General features: G+C 34.6%; 1 protein-coding gene across 1 annotated transcript in view; it reads left to right on the top strand.

Annotated features, from left to right (window-relative positions):
* CEP126 (centrosomal protein 126) overlaps window positions 1-19,806 on the top strand; it is a 68,380-nt gene that overhangs the window by 40,301 nt on the left and 8,273 nt on the right. Inside the window, exons 7-9 of the mRNA XM_063096035.1 lie at window positions 8,706-8,815; window positions 11,439-11,514; window positions 19,480-19,689. Of these exons, the coding sequence (XP_062952105.1) occupies window positions 8,706-8,815; window positions 11,439-11,514; window positions 19,480-19,689 (396 nt within the window). The remainder of the gene's footprint in view (window positions 1-8,705; window positions 8,816-11,438; window positions 11,515-19,479; window positions 19,690-19,806) is intronic.

Raw genomic sequence — 19,806 nt, 5'->3', positions numbered from 1 at the left:
CCTACCATTCTTCTACCTTAGCGGGATCTTTCATCTATTATTTTCTCTGCTTTCTTATTCTAATTAATCAACTCTCTCTTTATTTAAATTTATGATCATTGACCTCTGATGATCAATATTACTGATTAATCCTACTATTTCTCTGATAAATTGACTCTCCACTCTTTGCAATAACTATTTCAAGCATTTATTCTCCCCAAATATCCAATCTCCTTACTTCTCTTTCTTCATCAAATACTTTTCACCTACTCATTTTTCCCAGACCATATGTCAATGATAATAAATATCCAACATAAGAGGATAAGTTGTAGAGTTAGGATATTTTAATAAATTTACATGAAAAACAATACTATGTGGCTTATTGAAACATCTATGGGTAATAAAAGTGTAACAGAAATGGAATAGTGATTAGCTCTAGGGAGGAAATAGGATCTAGGAGTGCTGTACAGAACTGCCACATATAGTCGTGAAGGTTATACACTGTGCAAATCCAGATAGCACCATTCATATAGTATGCAGCAACCTTGACACACAGAAGCCTTCAATTATATCTGTACAACCTTGATACAAGGAAGCCTTCGATTATATCTGTACAATATATATCTTCAATTATATCTGTACCCCTTTCCCCCTTAGGTTTGTTTTTACCTTTATCTGAGTCCCCTCTAGGTGGGCTTATTCATTATCAATCTTTGTTCATTTTCAGATGAGAAAGCCCATTAATTATTTCACTATAAGGAATTGGTTTGCTCCTTGGAATATGGGCTCATATAATTTAAGTGTTTCCCGGCATGTTATTCCCTTCACACTTTATAACCTCTAGCAATCCTTTTATTTACTAATAGTCAATAATTTTCCAATCTCTCCCTTTGTTCAAAATGCTCACTCTTCCAATCCTGCTCACACACTCTATCCAATCTTCTAATATTTAACTGACAAAATAGAGGCCATCTGAACTCCCTCATTGCTTCCCCCATCCACCTCCAAACATCTCTTCTTTCACTTAACTTATGTCCTTAAGTTTTATATCAAAGGAAACAAGCGTGAAGATATATAAAGAGTTAAGTTTGCAGGAAGAGGATCTCATGGCAATAGGACACTGGATGCTTTTGAAATTGAATCCATAGATTGTTTCTTCTATTTTGTTCATGTTTTTAACTTTCTCTTCTCAACTGGATCATGGCTCTATATCTAATCTCCCTCCAAAAAGTCTCATAGCTCTGCCTATTCAAGTCACTGTCATAGACCTTACCCTTCATGGCTAAACTGCTTGAAAAAAATAGCATTGATTGATACTACATTGTCACTGCTCATTTTGTATTAAATTGTTTCTATTTAGAAATATTTCAAGCATACCGAAATATTGGACAGATACAATACTCCCAAATTAACCAACAGATTTAGTATAATCCCAATCAAAGTTTTGGTAGGATTTTTGTGAAAACTGACAAACTGAGCCTAACATTTATATGGAAATGCAAAGACCAAGAATAGCTGAAATAGTCTCAAAAGATCAAATTTGTAAAATTTACACTACTAGATTTTACATATAAAACTATAGGAATTAGCACAATATGGTAGTTACACAAGGTTATTTAGACCAATGGAATAGAATAGAGAGTCTGGAAACAGACCCATCTATTTGAAGCCTTGATTTTTGGCAGAGGCAGCACTGCATAGCAAGGAGAAAAGGTTCATCTTATCATTCATCAGTTGGACGATTATATGGAATTAGTAAAAATGACCCTTACCTCACACCCTACACAAAAATCAATTCTGGGTGAACTGTTCATCTAAATATGGAAAGTTAAAAAAAAATTCTTCTAGAATGTCTTTATGATGTTAGGTCATAAAGGCAGAGATTTCTTACACAGTACATAAAAAGTACAAACCATTAAGAAGATTGATAAATTGTATATTAGAATTAGAGACTTTGAAAAAGCAAACACAAAGTGGAAGAAGATATTTGCAATGCATAATACTGACAAAGAGCTCATATTCAGAATATATAAAGACCTCCTACAATCAATAAGAAAAAGTCAACCCAATTACATCAATCAGTGTTCAACCAGAGAAGCAGAACCAGTAAAGAGGTATTAAGAGATTTATTGTAAGGGATTGGTTTATGTGAATATTGGGCCTGGTTAGGCAAATTCAAAGTGTGTAGGACAGGCCATGAGGAATGGTTGGCCATAACTTACAGGGATGGGCTAAAACCAGTATCCACAAGCAGAATTTTTATTCTGTCAAGGAACCCTCAGCCCTGCTTTTAAGGCCTTTTAATTGATTAAATCAAGTTCACCCAAATTATCTAGGATAATCTCCCTTACTTAAAGGAAACTGATTATGGACTTTAATAACATCTACAAAATACCATCAAAGTAATACCTACATTAGTGTTTGATTGAATAACTGGGACTGTAGTCTAGATAACATACCAAAAAGACCACTACACCAGTTTTCTTTAAAAAAAAAACCAGAAGATTGGAACAAGCTTTTCATAAAACAGGATAGCCAAATGGCCAATAAACATAGGCAAAGGTCTCAGCCTCCTTAGTCATCAGGAATATGCACATTAAAACAATAAGATACAACTGCACATATCAGAATGGCTAAAATAAAAAAGACATAATACTAAAGGCTAGTAAAGATGTGTAACTGGAAACTCTCATACCTACAAAAGTTGAATATATATATATCCTATGATCCAGCAAAACCAGTGTGTGTGTATATGTATATGTTTGTATATCAGAAATTCATTCATATGTAAATCAAAAGGCATGTTCAAGAATTTAATAGCAGCTTTATAGCCAGAACCTGGAATTATATTAAATGTCCTTCAACACTACAACATGTAAGTAGAAGTCCATCATTCAATGAAATACCGTAATAAAAATGAATGAGCTATTACTAAAAAACAGCAATGTGGATGAATCTCACACCATAATATTGTGCAAATGAAGAATACTGCAAAATAAAAATGCATATTGTATTCCTTTTATGTAAAGAGCAGGTAAAACTATAGTGGGAGGTATATGGAAATGGAAAATGAAGGCAGCTTTCTTGATACTGGTAATGTTCTGGTTCTCGATGTGGGTGGCTGTGCAATCTGGGTGTGTTTATATAATTTGTTTACTTTAATATGTGTATTTTTCTGTAGGTAGGTTATACTTCAGTTTTTTAAAAAGCCAAATGATATTGGCACATTAAGTAATTTGAAACTGATTCCAAAAAGAATGCGTTTTCTCCCTTTTCCAGTAATTATTAAGAATATCTGTAAGGAATTAAAAATTTGATTACCAGAAAGGACCAAGGAAGGTCAAGGGTTCACTTCCCCCTACCGGCCAGCCACCAAAAAAAAAAAAAAGAAAGAAAGAAAAGACCAAGAAAACAATTGCATTTAACTCCCATATTTCACAGATGAGGAAATTGATGCACATAATAATGAAATTATGTAGCACAAGATGACCCAGCTAGTTCAAAGCAGAACCAGAATTTTTTGTTGCAACTCCACTGTTCTTACCCTAGACTAAATCTAGCTCTCATGAGATCAGAAATATGGTCAGATACATGGAAGCAAATTATTCTAGGTGAAAATTAGATAACATTTATTATGTGCAAGTAGCTATTCTAAGCATTTTACATATGGAAACAAACTTAATTCTCCCATAAGTCTGTGAGGTAAATAATATTATTACCCCCATTTTATAGACGAGGAAACTGAGGCACATAGAGGATAAATAATTTGTACATGTCACATAGCTAGTATAAGTGGCATACTGAAGATTAAGTCATTCTGTCTCTAGAGTCTGTTTTTTAACTAGTTAGCTACTATGCTTGTTTTTTTAAAAACTCTCTAAATGACCACAGATTTTTCAGTAATACACATGAAAAAAATAGTACATTCATCAATATACAATTTGTGGGTGGCACAGAGTAACAAAGGAAGTCGTTAATAAAATAGAGGGTGGAAGCAAGATTCAAAATCATCCAAACTGGACTGATAAACCAAAATCAATAAAGATCTGTTGAGCAGAGATGAAGTCATGCATTTGCATTCAATTTACTTTGTAATGTTTTTTAATTGTAGAACATATCTTGCATACAAAAGAATGTATATGATACATAAGAACAGGTTAAAGATTAATAATAAAAAAAACCCTGTAGACAGTGCCTAGTTTTAGAAGTACCTTTGAAGCCCCATATGCCCCTCCCCAATTGCATCCCCTTCCTCCCTTACAGAAGTGAACACCATATAGAATTTCTTGTTAATTATTCCATACTTTTCTTTATAATTTTACCACATATGAATGTATCTCAAAAAACATTTTGTTTAGTTTTGCCTAGTTTTGACACTTTATAAATGGAAGCATTTCATCTGTATTCTGCTTTTTTCAATCAACTTTGTTTTATAGATTCATTGATTAGTTTAGCTGTATTTCATTCATATTCATTGCTGTATCACATTTATATGAATATACAAAAAAATGTTTCAGTCTCCTGTCATTACACATTTGGGTTGCTTCTAGTTTCTTGCTTTTATGAATAATGCTTCTAGGAACAGTTTTGTACATCTACTGATTGACATGTTGCTGGGTCATAGGGTATATGTATTTTCAACTTTATTAGATAATTCAAATTGTTTTCCAGAGCAATATATAGAAGTTCCCTTTACTACATCTCACAAAAACTCTAATAGGCTTCCTAATGTTTTCCAATTTTATGGTTCTAAAATGATTTCTAGTTATGGTACTTTTATTGCACTGACTACTAATGAATTGAACATTTTTTAATATGTTTATGCATCATTTGCGTTTCCTCTTCTGTGAAATGTCTGTTCTTTTGCCCATTTTTCTATTTTTTTTTTCATTATTGATGAGTTTAAAAAATATTTTAGATACAAATCCTATATAGGTTATATGTGTTGCTATTATTTTCTGCCAATTTGTGACTGGTATTTTCCACATGTTACATGTTTTGATGAATTAAAGTTTATTTTAATGTGGTCTATTCCTTTTAGTCTTTTTTTTTTTTTTTTTTTTTTTTTGGTGACTGGCCAGTAAAGCCATCCGAACACTTGCCCTTGGTGTTATCAACACCACGCTCTAACCAACTGAGCCAACTGGCCGGCCCTTTTTTAAAATCAATTTAACAGTTCTGAAAAGGAAAATGTCTGTCTTGACAATTGTTCTTTGAGAAAAACACAAAAAAAAAACTAAATAAAACAAAACAAAAAATATAAGTTTACTATAGTTGTTACAAAGTCAGTATAATTTTAGAGAATAATTTTAGACAATCATAACCAGATCTTTAGAAGTACTGCTGTACTCTATGTTATTTTAGGGTAAATATTTTAAAGGCTCTATAAACAAACTGGGGTGAAACAAGACTATAAGGGGAGGAGTTCAGTCTGAAGATCAATTAAAGGAATATAAGCCATGATAACTATATATCCATATTTGAAAGTTTATTATGAGAAAGAAGAAATAAATAGAATTAAAATGAAAGGGTAAAAATTGCAGGGAGGTTTTCAGCTCAGCATAAGGAAGGATATGAGCTAACGAACCATGGAAGAGGATACCTCATGGGGTAGTGGCTCCCCATCCCCATACCATTCAAGGAGAGGGTGATGTTCACCTCTGAGTAATTTAGATCCATGGGTTAGAGGTTGAACTAGTTAATTTCTAAGATCTTTTCCAAAGCTGTAATTCTGTGAATGACTCCCAATATTTTTCCTTATGTTTCCTATTAAGAATACTACAGATTTAAAAATATATAATACTTATTGAAGATTAGTACCCTTATTTTGAGTTTTGGTAGTGGAACTATCATGTAGAATTTTCATATGAAACTAGAAATTTGGCCAGACATACCAGTGCAAAATATATTATTTTTGCAAAAATATTAAGGTTTTTGACTATTGTATTAATTATTAAATAGTATTTAAATGTATATATGTAAATAGAACAATACATAAACTGTTTTAAGCATATACTGTATCTGTTCCTGGGATCAACAATCTATAATCCACAAAACTTAACCACCTACACAAAGAACCATAAAGCACAAAGATAAATCATTCAATCAAGAAAGTACAAAAGTGTTAACAGAACTTGTCTTCAGAAGATTGATGAGCAGGCTGAAGGATGAGATAAAATTTTGACACAGTGGTCATGTGGTCAAGGAGATTTTCATTTAAGGTATTTTTAAAGCTCTTCAAAAAAAGAAAGATGGGGGATTTACAAGATTTAGAGGAAGAGAATTCCAAGCATAGAAAACAGTATAGAAACTGTACTGCTGCCCAAATTATCTCACTGGAAACTATTACATTTAGTATATTTAGTATATCTATCATATTAGCATACTCATATAGGTGGAAATAAACATGACACAGTGCTTTTTAAACTGTAGATCATGATTCATTAGTGGATTGTGAAATCAACTTAATGACTGGTAATCAGTATTTTTTTTCATGAAATCTAATTTCAGAATTAGAATGTTCTAGTATAGAAAATACCAGAGGGCATCATATGTTATAAGGGTTAAATATGTTTTATAAATCTGTATGTGTATCGTGGGTCACAATGCAAAACATATTTATTTCTGTGAAACAAATATGTTAAATATGTTAAATCACAATGAAAATTACTAGCATCCTGGGTAAGAGCTAGAATTTTAGGTTTTGGAGCCCAACTGATTGAAGCTGAATCCCAGCTTTGCCTCTTACTGGCTCTATGACCTTGGGCAAGTTCCTTATCCCCTCCTGTGACATCATTTCTTTATCTGTAAAAGTAGTGATGATAAAATGGCCATAGCCCTTAGAACAATACTTGGCAAAATATAAATGCTAAATAAATATTAGCAAGAATTATGTTATTGTTTCTTACTCTCAAAGATCAATGTTCAATTACCGACCAACTTTCCTGAAAGTTGAAGGCCTTTTTGTATCTTTTCAGAGCTCAAAATATTTTACTTTTTTTCTCCCACCTGAACTCTTATTATAAAGCACATGAACACACTGCCCTGTACTTCCCAAGACATTTATGTGCTCACACACATCTTCATATTCTATGTCCCAGGCCAGTTGAATTTTCCACCCCTCAGCCCCAAAAAGTTAACTCTGCATCATTGTTACTTTGTGATTTTGCACATAATGATCTTTCTAACTCAAAGTGCCCTTTTACTTCGGAACCTACTATTCCTTTAAGACAAAGCTCAGGCATAACATTCTCTGTGAAACCTTTCTTGATTCCTGCAAAGTCACGGTATACTTTGTGCTTTCATTTAATTCTGCTTATAGCTCTACATACAATTTAAGCATTTTTCTGTAGTAACCCATTTAAATTTTTGAACATTATTCTAGACCAGAGGATTCCAATATTTTTCATTATATCACTATTAATAAAAATTTGAGCATATACGTATATGCCACACATATGTATTACTGTACATTAAGATACTTAATCAGAAATGGAAATTTTTTAAAAATGAGATAAAGATGAAGTAAAAACTTTTGAAATAATTTTAAAATTTTGTATTTTAAAAAAGAAAGAAAAATAAAATAAATCTGCAAAAGTAAAAAATAAAAATAAAAAATAAAATAAAATTTTGTATTTTATAATATATTTTAAATAATTATAAAAGTAATTTTATGTATTAATAACATATACAATACTTTTGCTCTCACATATTATTAATAATACTCTGCTTAGTTTTCAAATGTCTTATCAATTATAAAAACTTTATGCCAAATAATATCATTAGCTAATATCACACAGCACAATATATATTTAGAGTAAAATTTACTGTTACAAATTTTTGACAATTTTTGAATTTGTGGTACTAATGTTACAGATATAATTATACTGCTATTGTCATTATGTGGCAAAGAGTTAGTAATGAGAATAAGGGATGTGTCAGTTCTGCTATTTTCTTGTTCATGTCTCCCTGAATTATTATTAAATTTGATCTGTAATTTTGTGATAATGTTTTTAATTAAATAGTCATAGAAAAAGCATAGAAAAATAATATAATAAACATTCACATACCCACAACTCACCTTAAATAATAAAACATGACACATAGACTGGAAGCCCTTCAAAAGTTTTTTCGGCCACTTTCCCATTTTGTAAGGACTTGTTCAGATACTACAAGATACACATAAATCCACTTACCTGGGCACACATAAGTTTTAGTACATTGCAGGAAGGTAAAGAGCACTAAAGAATGATGGTACCACGGCCAACCTCTCACAATTGGAACTTCTACTCTTCCTTTATGAAAGATAACTGAGTTTACTTATGCAATGTATGACCATCTCCCTTGCAAACTAACGAGTACCAGTATCAACCACATATTAACATGAGTACAGTTTAATTTCTAGATTATGAACATAAATTGGAATTCTTATATGTTCTTTCTGCACACCAGTGGATTATCTTATTTATCCTCCTGGTATTCATGCACCATACTTTGGAGGTTACTGTTCTAAACTACAAACTCCTCAGAAGCAAGAATTTTGTTGAACTCATCATTACAATTGTGCCATGCATAGAATGGATAAGGAGAGCTCTATAAAAGTCAGCTGACCGAATGAATGAGTTTTCTATGATGTGTGAAGGTAACTTGAAAGTTTTCAGTAAATGTGTACGAGTATTATCTATCAACTTGCATAATTTTTGACATTGTGCTGACATTTGTTTAAGATTTTACTATTATGAGAAGAAAACGAATTATTGAAAAGAAGCAAAGTCTTTTAGAGCAGAAAAGACAAAACCCTGGATCTGTAGGACAGAAGTACAATGAGGAAATGAATGTAAGTACAGTATTAGTAAAAATCTCTTTCCAATAGTGAAAATTTGCTTGAAAAACAATGTGTTCTTTTTTTTTTTTTTTTTTTGTCTTTTTCGTGACTGGTACTCAGCCAGTGAGCGCACCAGCCATTCCTATATAGGATCCGAACCCGCGGCGGGAGCGTCGCTGCGCTCCCAGCGCCGCACTCTCCCGAGTGCACCACGGGGTCAGCCCAAAAAACAATGTGTTCTTAAAGGACTATGCTCTTGCTGTAAACTGTATACTACAACAAAAAAAATTTTATGAAAGCTGTTTATGAAGTAGTCTGGTAGTCTCTATGCTAGGAACTTACTGTACTATACTTATTCGATATGTTCTAATGAGCCTATATGATCAGTTACTAATGAAGATTTTAAACCAACTTAAAGAAATAGCTATTGCTATTTTATTATTAATAGCTAACTCTGAAAAAAATAAGAACATTCACAACAAAATTCCACAAAGTTATTTAAATTTACATTAAAAAAAAGAAAAAGAAATTAGAGGCATGGATGGAGGAAGCAAGTATGCTAATCATAAAACCGATGTAGTTCCATGTGACTGAGTGTCCTATTTAGATCTGAGCCTCCTGAAAAACATGACAAAAAGGAAAATTGGATGAGTTATATAGTTCTCCAGGGATATTGATAAGTATGTTGTTGTTTGGGGTACAATGTTTTAAAAGACATTTCCCATGGAGGACCTTTTATAGGGGACCTTGAAGTTCATAATGGATATCTCCTTAATTACAGTCCAACAACAAATGAATAAAGAGTAACGTGGCTGTTTGAGACAGAGATCTTCAATAAAATTCAAAAGCATAATAACAATTTAAACATGAGTGGAGATAATTCTGTGAGGGCTAAGTAAGTGTGGTCTAAATATAACATTTTCTAGCGGTCTAACTTGAGGCAAGGATTGACTGTAGAATATTAACAAATCTAGATTCATAAGTAAATGTATTTCACTTGGAGTTTCACTTTATTGCTTCTTCTGGTTTTTTTAAATAGGTCTGGAATAGGGTGCCTAATAAAGAATTTATATTCCAAGTTGTAGGTTGAGGGTCCTGTTGTTTGTATATTGTAGGAATAACTGATTTCTATATGGATAAGATTATTAATATGGAGAAAAATCATCTATTACCTAATCTTATCAGCAAAACAAAAGTAATTTAATTATATATTTACGTAAATAAAGTTAGTCCCATTACCAATATATTCTTATTGCTTAATAACATAATACTTAATTATAAACATAAATTCCTGATTATAAATACAATAATGCCTATTTTTCCTTTCGCTTCCATGTCGTTCTCATCAGACATCTCAAAATCCTAAACTGAACACATTTTACCTTTTTTATTTTTATTAATACGTAGTATTTTAAATTTAAAAGTAATATGTAGTTTTTATAAAAAAAAGAAATGAACAAACTAAATTTTAAATGCCCGTTATTAGTGTGCTCTCTAAATTTTTATTTTTCTGAGTCTAATTCTATCTCATGGCCCCTTGTATTCTATTTTAATGTCTTTAGAGTCCATTTTTGTTCCTCTTTCCAGAAGCCTCGCTTCCACTTCCACATTTACATCTTCCACTCACACATCCACTTACACATCTTCCAAAGTTTTATTAGCCTTAACAAGGTCAGTGTTCCTGAATCAAAATGAAATTTTGAAGTTTAAATTTTTTATTCTTATTATTTTGTTTTGTTTTTGTTTTATTCCAGAGCCTAAGCAAGGGTTCAGTTACTAAAGCAGTGGGCCTTATCACCTTGTATTGGGAAATATATTTTATCATAATGGATTTTTCCCAGCCCACCACTTCTAGGCGGAGAGAATCTAAAAGAGACAAATGAAAGGCAGAAAAAGCACAATTGCCACTTTGTGCCAGGGTTTCCGTTCAAGGTGTCTCAGTCTATAATGAAGATTAGGCAAGACTATGAGAGCTATTGAGGAGCTTTTGTATCAGTTACTTTTCAGATCAGAGTGAACAAAAGATAAGTACAGTCACAGCCCGGCGATTTTATGAGAGAAAGCAATCATTTCTTAAAATGAAACAGACTAGAAATAGAAAAGGAAAGTAGTATCTCTCAGAGAGTGTTAAATGGGTACACTTATTTCCAGTGCTCTGAGAGTTCCTTTTTCTAGGTTCTATGCAGCATTGGAGCAGCTATTTGTGTTTTAAGTTATTTATTTATTCTTGGCATTAGCCATAGTCAGAGGCTATTGGCTAGTAGTTGTGATTCACCCTTACGATGATAAAACACAGTTATCTTATAAATCTTATGGTAGTTTTTTACCTTACCTTTAATCAGCACTTTTGATTGCCACCCTACTTACTTTTCTTCTTCCTAACATCCAAGACAACACTGCAACCTGAAAATTTTTCAGTGGACATAAAACATTTTTTTTTAAATGTTCAAGTACCATAGAAAGGCCTTATTCCAATAATTCTTTATTCCTCTTTCAAAAAAAAGAAAATGTACAAGTTACATGAATAATGATAGCTGAAAATATATACAGCAATTAAAAGTTTTTTTAAGCGCATGTATATATAATGAATTTTAAATATGGAATTATGTTCTGATTTAATATTCCGTTTTTGTAGAATTTTGGGCAAAGTGTCCAGCTAAGTTCAAGTGAGCCAAAACAAACTACGAGGGGTACTTCTAATATGGAAGAAGGTACGTTTTAGTGTAAACATTTTCCTCTGAGCTTGGTTCCCAGTGATTTTTTTTCTAATACGTTATTTTCTCAGGTGCTTGCATATTACATAACTGTTAAGCCACCATTTAGGACCCAAATTTTTCTCAGCCCTGGACTTTCAGCTCATTGCCAGTTTTTCTTTATTCTAAATAATAATATATTAAACATCTTTCTACATCAAGCTATTTCCTGACTTTTCAATGATTTCTGTAGAACAGATTCCCAGAATTAAAATTGTAGTACCTGGCATGTAATTAGCACACAATAAATATTTGTTGAATGAAACTTTTTATGTTAAATGAATACTGGACCAAAGGAAATAAGCATCAATATGGCTTTTCATACGTATTACTAAAGTACTTTCCTGAAATGTATCTTCATTCAAAATTCTTCCAGTGGTGTATGCCAACTTGAGGTAGAATCCTTTCTAACATTTGCTTATATGATAGGCAAAGAAATGGTGTTGTATTAGTTTTGATTTTTATATATTTTATTAATAATATGCTTAATCATTTTTGTTTGTATATTTTTTGGTGAATTGTCTCTTCATATTCTGTTTCTCTAGATATTAGAGTTTTGATATTCTTTTACTAATTTCTGAAAAATTCTTTAAATATCAAGAATTCTTATTTTTATATTAATATGGAAAATGTTTTTACTATTATTTGCATTTTATTCCACTTATGTTGTATTTTTACATATATAAGTTTTAGTTTTTATTTGCCCATTCAATAAATGATTATTGAGAGCTAATTTTCTGCTTACAAGTAAATATTGGATGTGCAATAATGACAAAGCATATGAAAGTCTTGTCCTTCAGAAATTTGAAGTCCATTAGGGAAGACTGGCCTTAAATAAATTTGTTTTGGAGTTTTCTCAGTGACATCTTCATTACTTTTAAGCTCAAAGAACCTTCCCAATACAGAAATTTAGAAGCATTTGTTTCTTTTTTCTTTTTTTTTTTTTTTTTTTTCTGGTTCACAACTCTTTTTTTTTTTATTTATTTTTTTTTTTTAAATTTTATTTTGTCGATATACATTGTAGCTGATTATTGCTTCCCATCACCAAAACCTCCCTCCCTTCTCCCTCCCCCCCTCCCCCCCGACAATGTCCTTTCTGTTTGCTTGCTGTATCAACTTCAAATAATTGTTGTTGTTATATCTTCTTCCCCCCCCCCCCGGTTTGTGTGTGTGTGTGTATGTGTGTGTGTGAATTTATATATTAATTTTTAGCTCCCTCCAATAAGTGAGAACATGTGGTATTTCTCTTTCTGTGCCTGACTCGTTTCACTTAATATAATTCTCTCAAGGTCCATCCATGTTGTTGCAAATGGCAGTATTTCATTCGTTTTTATAGCTGAGTAGTATTCCATTGTGTAGATGTACCACATTTTCCGTATCCACTCATCTGATGATGGGCATTTGGGCTGGTTCCAACCCTTGGCTATTGTAAAGAGTGCTGCGATGAACATTGGGGAACAGGTATACCTTCGACTTGATGATTTCCATTCCTCTGGGTATATTCCCAACAGTGGGATGGCTGGGTCGTATGGTAGATCTATTTGCAATTGTTTAAGGAACCTCCATACCATTTTCCATAGAGGCTGCACCATTTTGCAGTCCCACCAACAATGTATGAGAGTTCCTTTTTCTCCGCAGCCTCGCCAGCATTTATTGTTCAGAGTCTTATGGATTTTAGCCATCCTAACTGGGGTTAGATGGTATCTCAATGTGGTTTTGATTTGCATTTCCCGGATGCTGAGTGATGTTGAGCATTTTTTCATATGTCTGTTGGCCATTTGGATATCTTCCTTAGAGAAATGCCTACTTAGCTCTTTTGCCCATTTTTTAATTGGGTTGCTTGTTTTCTTCTTGTAAAGTTGTTTGAGTTCCTTATATATTCTGGATATTAATCCTTTGTCAGATGTATATTTTGCAAATATTTTCTCCCACTCTGTTGGTTGTCTTTTAGCTCTTTTAATTGTTTCTTTTGCTGTGCAGAAGCTTTTTAGTTTGATATAATCCCATTTGTTTATTTTTCCTTTGGTTGCCCGTGCTTTTGGGGTCGTATTCATGAAGTCTGTGCCCAGTCCTATTTCCTGAAGTGTTTCTCCTATGTTTTCTTTAAGAAGTTTTATTGTCTCAGGGTGTATATTTAAATCCTTAATCCATTTTGAGTTGATTTTAGTATACGGTGAGAGGTATGGATCTAGTTTCATTCTCCTGCATATCGATATCCAGTTATCCCAGCACCACTTGCTGAAGAGGCAGTCCCTTCGCCACTGAATAGGCTTGGTGCCTTTGTCAAAGATCAGATGGCAGTAAGTGTGTGGGTTGATTTCTGGATTCTCTATTCTATTCCATTGGTCAGTGTGTCTGTTTTTATGCCAGTACCATACTGTTTTGGTTATTATAGCTTTGTAGTATAGCTTAAAGTCAGGTAGTGTTATGCCTCCAGCTTTATTTTTTTTGCTCAGCATTGCTTTGGCTATTCGTGGTCTTTTATTGTTCCATATAAATGTCTGGATAGTTTTTTCCATTTCTGAGAAAAATGTCTTTGGAATTTTGATGGGGATTGCATTGAATTTGTATATCACTTTGGGTAGTATGGACATTTTCACTATGTTGATTCTTCCAATCCAAGAGCATGGAATATCTTTCCATCTTCTTGTATCCTCTCTAATTTCTCTCAGCAGTGGTTTGTAGTTCTCATTATAGAGATTTTTCACCTCCTTGGTTAACTCAATTCCTAAGTATTTTATTTTTTTGGTGGCTATTGTAAATGGGCAGGCTTTCTTGATTTCTCCTTCTGCATGTTCACTATTGGAGAAAAGAAATGCTACTGATTTTTGTGTGTTGATTTTGTATCCTGCTACTGTGCTGAAATCATTTATCAATTCCAACAGTTTTTTTGTAGAGGTTTTAGGCTGTCTGATATATAGGATCATGTCATCTGCAAACAGGGACAGTTTGACTTCATCTTTTCCAATCTGGATGCCCTTTATTTCCTTCTCTTCTCTGATTGCTCTGGCTAGTACTTCCAACACTATGTTGAATAGAAGTGGTGAGAGTGGGCATCCTTGTCTAGTGCCTGTTCTTAAAGGAAAAGCTTTCAGCTTTTCCCCATTCAGGATGATATTGGCAGTGGGTTTGGCATATATGGCTTTAATTATGTTGAGATACTTTCCCTCTATACCTAACTTATAGAGGGTCTTTGTCATGAATGAGTGCTGAACTTTATCAAATGCTTTTTCAGCGTCTATAGAGATGATCATATGGTCCTTGTGTTTGAGTTTATTAATATGGTGTATCACATTTATTGATTTGCGTATGTTGAACCAACCTTGCATCCCTGGGATGAATCCCACTTGGTCGTGATGAATAATTTTTCGTATGTGTTGCTGTATTCTGTTTGCTAGTATTTTAGTGAGGATTTTTGCATCTATATTCATCAAGGATATCGGCCTGTAGTTTTCTTTTTTGGTTATATCTTTACCTGGTTTTGGTATCAGGATGATGTTTGCTTCATAGAATGAGTTTGGGAGATTTGCGTCCGTTTCAATCTTTTGGAATAGTTTGTAAAGAATTGGTGTCAATTCCTCTTTGAATGTTTGGTAAAATTCTGCTGTGAATCCATCTGGTCCTGGGCTTTTCTTTGTTGGGAGCCTTCTGATAACAGCTTCAATCTCCTTTATTGTTATTGGTCTGTTCAAATTTTCTACGTCTTCACGGTTCAGTTTTGGGAGCTTGTGTGTGTCCAGAAATTTATCCATTTCCTCCAGATTTTCAAATTTGTTGGCGTATAGTTGTTTATAGTAGTCTCGAATGATTCCTTGTATTTCAGATGAATCAGTTGTAATATCGCCTTTTTCATTTCTAATTTTTGTTATTTGAGTCTTCTCTCTTCTTTTTTTTGTTAGCCATGCTAATGGTTTGTCAATTTTATTTATCTTTTCAAAAAACCAACTTTTTGATTCGTTGATCTTTTGAATTGTTTTTTGGTTTTCAATTTCATTCAGTTCTGCTCTGATCTTAATGATTTCTTTCCGTCTGCTAACTTTAGGATTGGATTGTTCTTGTTTTTCTAGTTCTTTAAGGTGAAGTGTTAGGTTGTTCACTTGCCATCTTTCCATTCTTCTGAAGTGAGCATTTAATGCAATAAATTTTCCCCTCAATACTGCTTTTGCAGTATCCCACAGGTTTTGGTATGATGTATCATTGTTTTCATTAGTTTCAATAAACTTTTTGATTTCCTGCTTGATTTCTTCTTGGACCCATATGTCATTAAGTAGAATGCTGTTTAATTTCCATGTGTTTGTATAGTTTCCAGAGTTTTGTTTGTTATTAATTTCTAGTTTTAATCCATTGTGGTCTGAGAAGATACATGGGATAATTCCAATTTTTTTGAATTTATTGAGACTTGATTTGTGACCTAATATGTGATCTATCCTGGAGAATGATCCATGTGCTGATGAGAAGAATGAATATTCTGAGGTTGTTGGGTGGAATGTTCTGTAGATATCTGCCAATTCCAATTGGTCTAGAGTCTTGTTTAGATCTTGTGTTTCTCTACTGATTCTTTTCCTAGATGATCTGTCTAATATTGACAGTGGAGTGTTCAGGTCCCCTGCTATTATGGTATTAGTGTCTATTTCCTTCTTTAGGTCTAATAGAGTTTGTTTTATAAATCTGGCTGCTCCAACATTGGGTGCGTACATATTTATGATTGTTATGTCTTCTTGATGGATCAGTCCTTTTATCATTAAGTAGTGTCCCTCATTGTCTCTTTTTATGGTTTTTAGTTTAAAGTCTATTTTGTCAGATATAAGAATAGCCACTCCAGCTCGTTTTTCTTTTCTGTTTGCATGGTAAATCTTTTTCCATCCTTTCACTCTTAGTCTGTGTGAATCTTTATGGGTGAGGTGGGTCTCTTGTAGGCAGCATATAGTTGGGTCCTGCTTTTTGATCCAGTCAGCCAGTCTGTGTCTTTTAATTGGGGAATTTAAGCCTTTAACATTAAGAGTTGTTATTGAAAGGTGTTGATTTATTCCTAGCATTTTATTGGTTGTTTGGTTGTCTTAGGTGTCTTTTGTTCCTTGCTTTCTGATTTACTGTTTGGTTTCTTTGTTTGTTGGTTCCTTAGGTTGTAGATAGTGTTTTTGTTAGCTTGTTTTCTCTTCATGAATGCCATTTTTATTGTACTAGTGGGTTTAGATTTTTCTTAGGTTTTTATGGCAGTGGTAGTTATTTTTCAGGAACCAAACCCAGTACTCCCTTGAGGATTTCTTGTAAGGGTGGTCTTGTGGTAGTGAACTCCCGCAGTTTTTGTTTGTCTGAGAAATATACTATTTGCCCCTCATTTCGGAAGGATAGCCTTGCAGGGTAGAGTATTCTTGGCTGGCAATCTTTGTCTTTTAGTATTTTGAAAATATCATCCCATTCCTTTCTAGCTTTTAGGGTTTGTGATGAAAAGTCTGATGTTAACCTGATTGGGGCTCCCTTATAGGTGATTTGACGCTTCTCTCTTGCAGCTTTTAAGATTCTCTCTTTGTCTCTGAGTTTTGCCAATTTGACTATGACATGTCTTGGAGAAGGCCTTTTTGGGTTGAATACGTTTGGAGATCGTTGAGCTTCCTGGATCTGAAGATGTGTGATTTTTCCTATACCTGGGAAGTTTTCTGCCACTATTTTGTTGAATATGTTTTCAATGGAATCTCCATTTTCCTCCCCTTCTGGAATACCCATGACTCGGATATTTGAGCGCTTGAGGTTGTCTGATATCTCTCTCAGATTTTCTTCCATGTCCTTGATTCTTTTTTCTTTCTTTTTGTCTGCTTGTGTTATTTCAAACAGCCCATCTTCAAGTTCAGAGGTTCTCTCTTCAACTTCGACAAGCCTGCTGGTTAAACTGTCCGTTGTGTTTTTTATTTCGCTGAATAACTTCTTCAGTTCAGCAAGTTCTGCTACATTTTTTTTCAGGACATTGATTTCCTTGTATATTTCCTCTTTCAGATCCTGTATACTTTTCCTCATTTCATCATGATGTCTAGCTGAGTTTTCTTGTATCTCATTCAGTTTCCTTAGAATTATCACTCGAAATTCCTTGTCAGTTATTTCAAGGGCTTCTTGTTCTATAGGATCTAGAGTATGAGATTTATTAACTTTTGGTGGCGTACTTTCTTGATTTTTTGTATTTCTGGTGTCTTTTTTTTGGTGTTTATTCATTGTGGCAGGGGGTTTCACAGTCCACCGGTTTGAGACTAATGACTAACTAGGATGTTGCTGTGGTTGCCAATTTGGTATGGCTCCCGCCGTGACTGCTCAGTTGGCCTCTAGCGTCTTGTGTGTGTGGTTGCCTCGGGTCTTGGGCTTCTCCGGGGATCCACCTTTCTGGTCAGCTTGTACTCTGCTGGGCTGGTGGATCACGCACCACAGGGTGTGTGATCTCTGTTGAGCTTTCACTTTCTGTACAGGACTTCTCCCCGTTCCGTGTGCTCTGGCCCAGGCTGTTAGATCGTGCAGTGGCGACCCCACCGGGTGTGTGGTTTCTGTCGAGTCTCCACCTCCCTGGCCGCACGTCTCCCCCCTCTGTGCACACTGTGCTGGGCTGGGGTGTGTCTTCTGCACCCCTCGTCTATCAGCTGGGCCTTCAAGACCCTGCTCAGCACCGCCTCGCCCAGGAAGTCTACCAGGTTTCTGCTAGGCACAGACGACCGGTCTCTCTGGGTGCCTTTGTAGCACTGTGTAGATCTTTCTCGGGTCTTGTTCACCTTTGTATCCCCCCGGTATAAACCGAGTCTAGTGCCCGCCTGCAGCCTGCTCTCCGGCAGGTTCTAGCGGACCTGGGAACTCTCCTACCACACTATTCCCACCCAGAAATTCGTTAGGCTTTTTTCCAAACTGGTGGTCGCAGAGATGGTATCTGCCTCCCAGTAACAGGAAGTTTACCGGGCCGGAGTCCAGGGTGTGGTGGAGTGACAGTCGGCCTGCCCGTATTTCCTAGCCCTCCCAACACTGGTCGGGACGCCCCACACCCCCAGCCCCGCCAGAGAACCGCGGAGGGAGTGGGAGAGGAGGCCGGCCCGCAGGGTCCGGAAAGCCCCGCGCCAGGCCAAGCAAATGGGCTCAGTGATGGCCGATCAGGGCGGAGCTGCCCACACCTGGGAAAATGGAGGCAGCACCGGGGCAGTGAGTGGCCTGGTGGTGCAGGCGGGAGCCGGGTGGGCAACCAGCCCCCGAACAGAGCTGTGCCAGGGATCACTCACAGTGCTGTGCCAGGTCGGGCGCTCGCTCTGTCTCTGGTTTGTTGCCTTCCCTGTTTCTTTTTTCTCTAGGTTGCTTTAGTAGTTTGATTTCTTAAATTTAACTCTTTGATTTCTTTGGAATTTGTTTAAATGGATAGTGGAAAGTGAAACTCCAGATTCGTTCTTTTATAAGCAATGAACTAATTTATTAAGTCATCTTTCCCTTCCCTCAGGTCTTTGATGCTTCTTTGATCATATGTTCTTATATCTCATTGGATCTGTTTCTAGGCTGTCAGTTCTGATCATCTAATTTTCTAATCTTTCCTGAAGTTCCTTTTCTCTTACTCTTTTATTTATAACTCATTTTAACTGCTATTATAAAGACAATCTCCAATGAATAACAAAAGCACAACACAAAATGTAGCTAAAAATGATGTAATTTTTTCTTTAGTTCAGGTAACGCTCTAGGAATTTTTATTATCTTACTACCATCATTTTGAATCTTTTTTTAAAAAAAATTAGGTATGGGAAAATGATTGATATAGAGGATCTTGATAAATAAAATGCAAAGTAACGGAATATTTACTGGGTTTCTGTTTGTAAAATGAATACACGTGGACATATATCAGTAAAGTGTGTATGAGGGCTGATTCCAAAGACAAAAAGGGGTCAAAGAATAATTCATGTAAAGTTTCTGTAGTTTCAGATAGTACTTCTGAGTTTTTGATGGCTGAAAACCTAGTGAAAGCTTCCATGCCTGAGGATGAAATCCTCTCTGTCATGAACAGCAAGCACTTACAGACACCAAGTCTGGCTTTAAATAAGACCCAGCAATTCAACATCTGTGCACTATCAGCTGAAGAACAGAAGATCCTACAATCTCTTGATCATCTCAATAAAAGGTTACAGTGTAAGTATGGAAGAACACTTTTCGTAAGAAATGTTGTATTTTGTACTTAGACTATTTTAATTTAAAATTTAATTTTAAAATTGAAAATAAAAATACAAAGTGTATTTATTAGATTAT

Source organism: Cynocephalus volans, chromosome 4 (assembly GCF_027409185.1).
Source record: "Cynocephalus volans isolate mCynVol1 chromosome 4, mCynVol1.pri, whole genome shotgun sequence".
NCBI lineage: Eukaryota > Metazoa > Chordata > Mammalia > Dermoptera > Cynocephalidae > Cynocephalus > Cynocephalus volans.
Note: the sequence above shows the minus strand (reverse complement) of the source record. Positions and strands in the feature narration are given on the sequence as shown.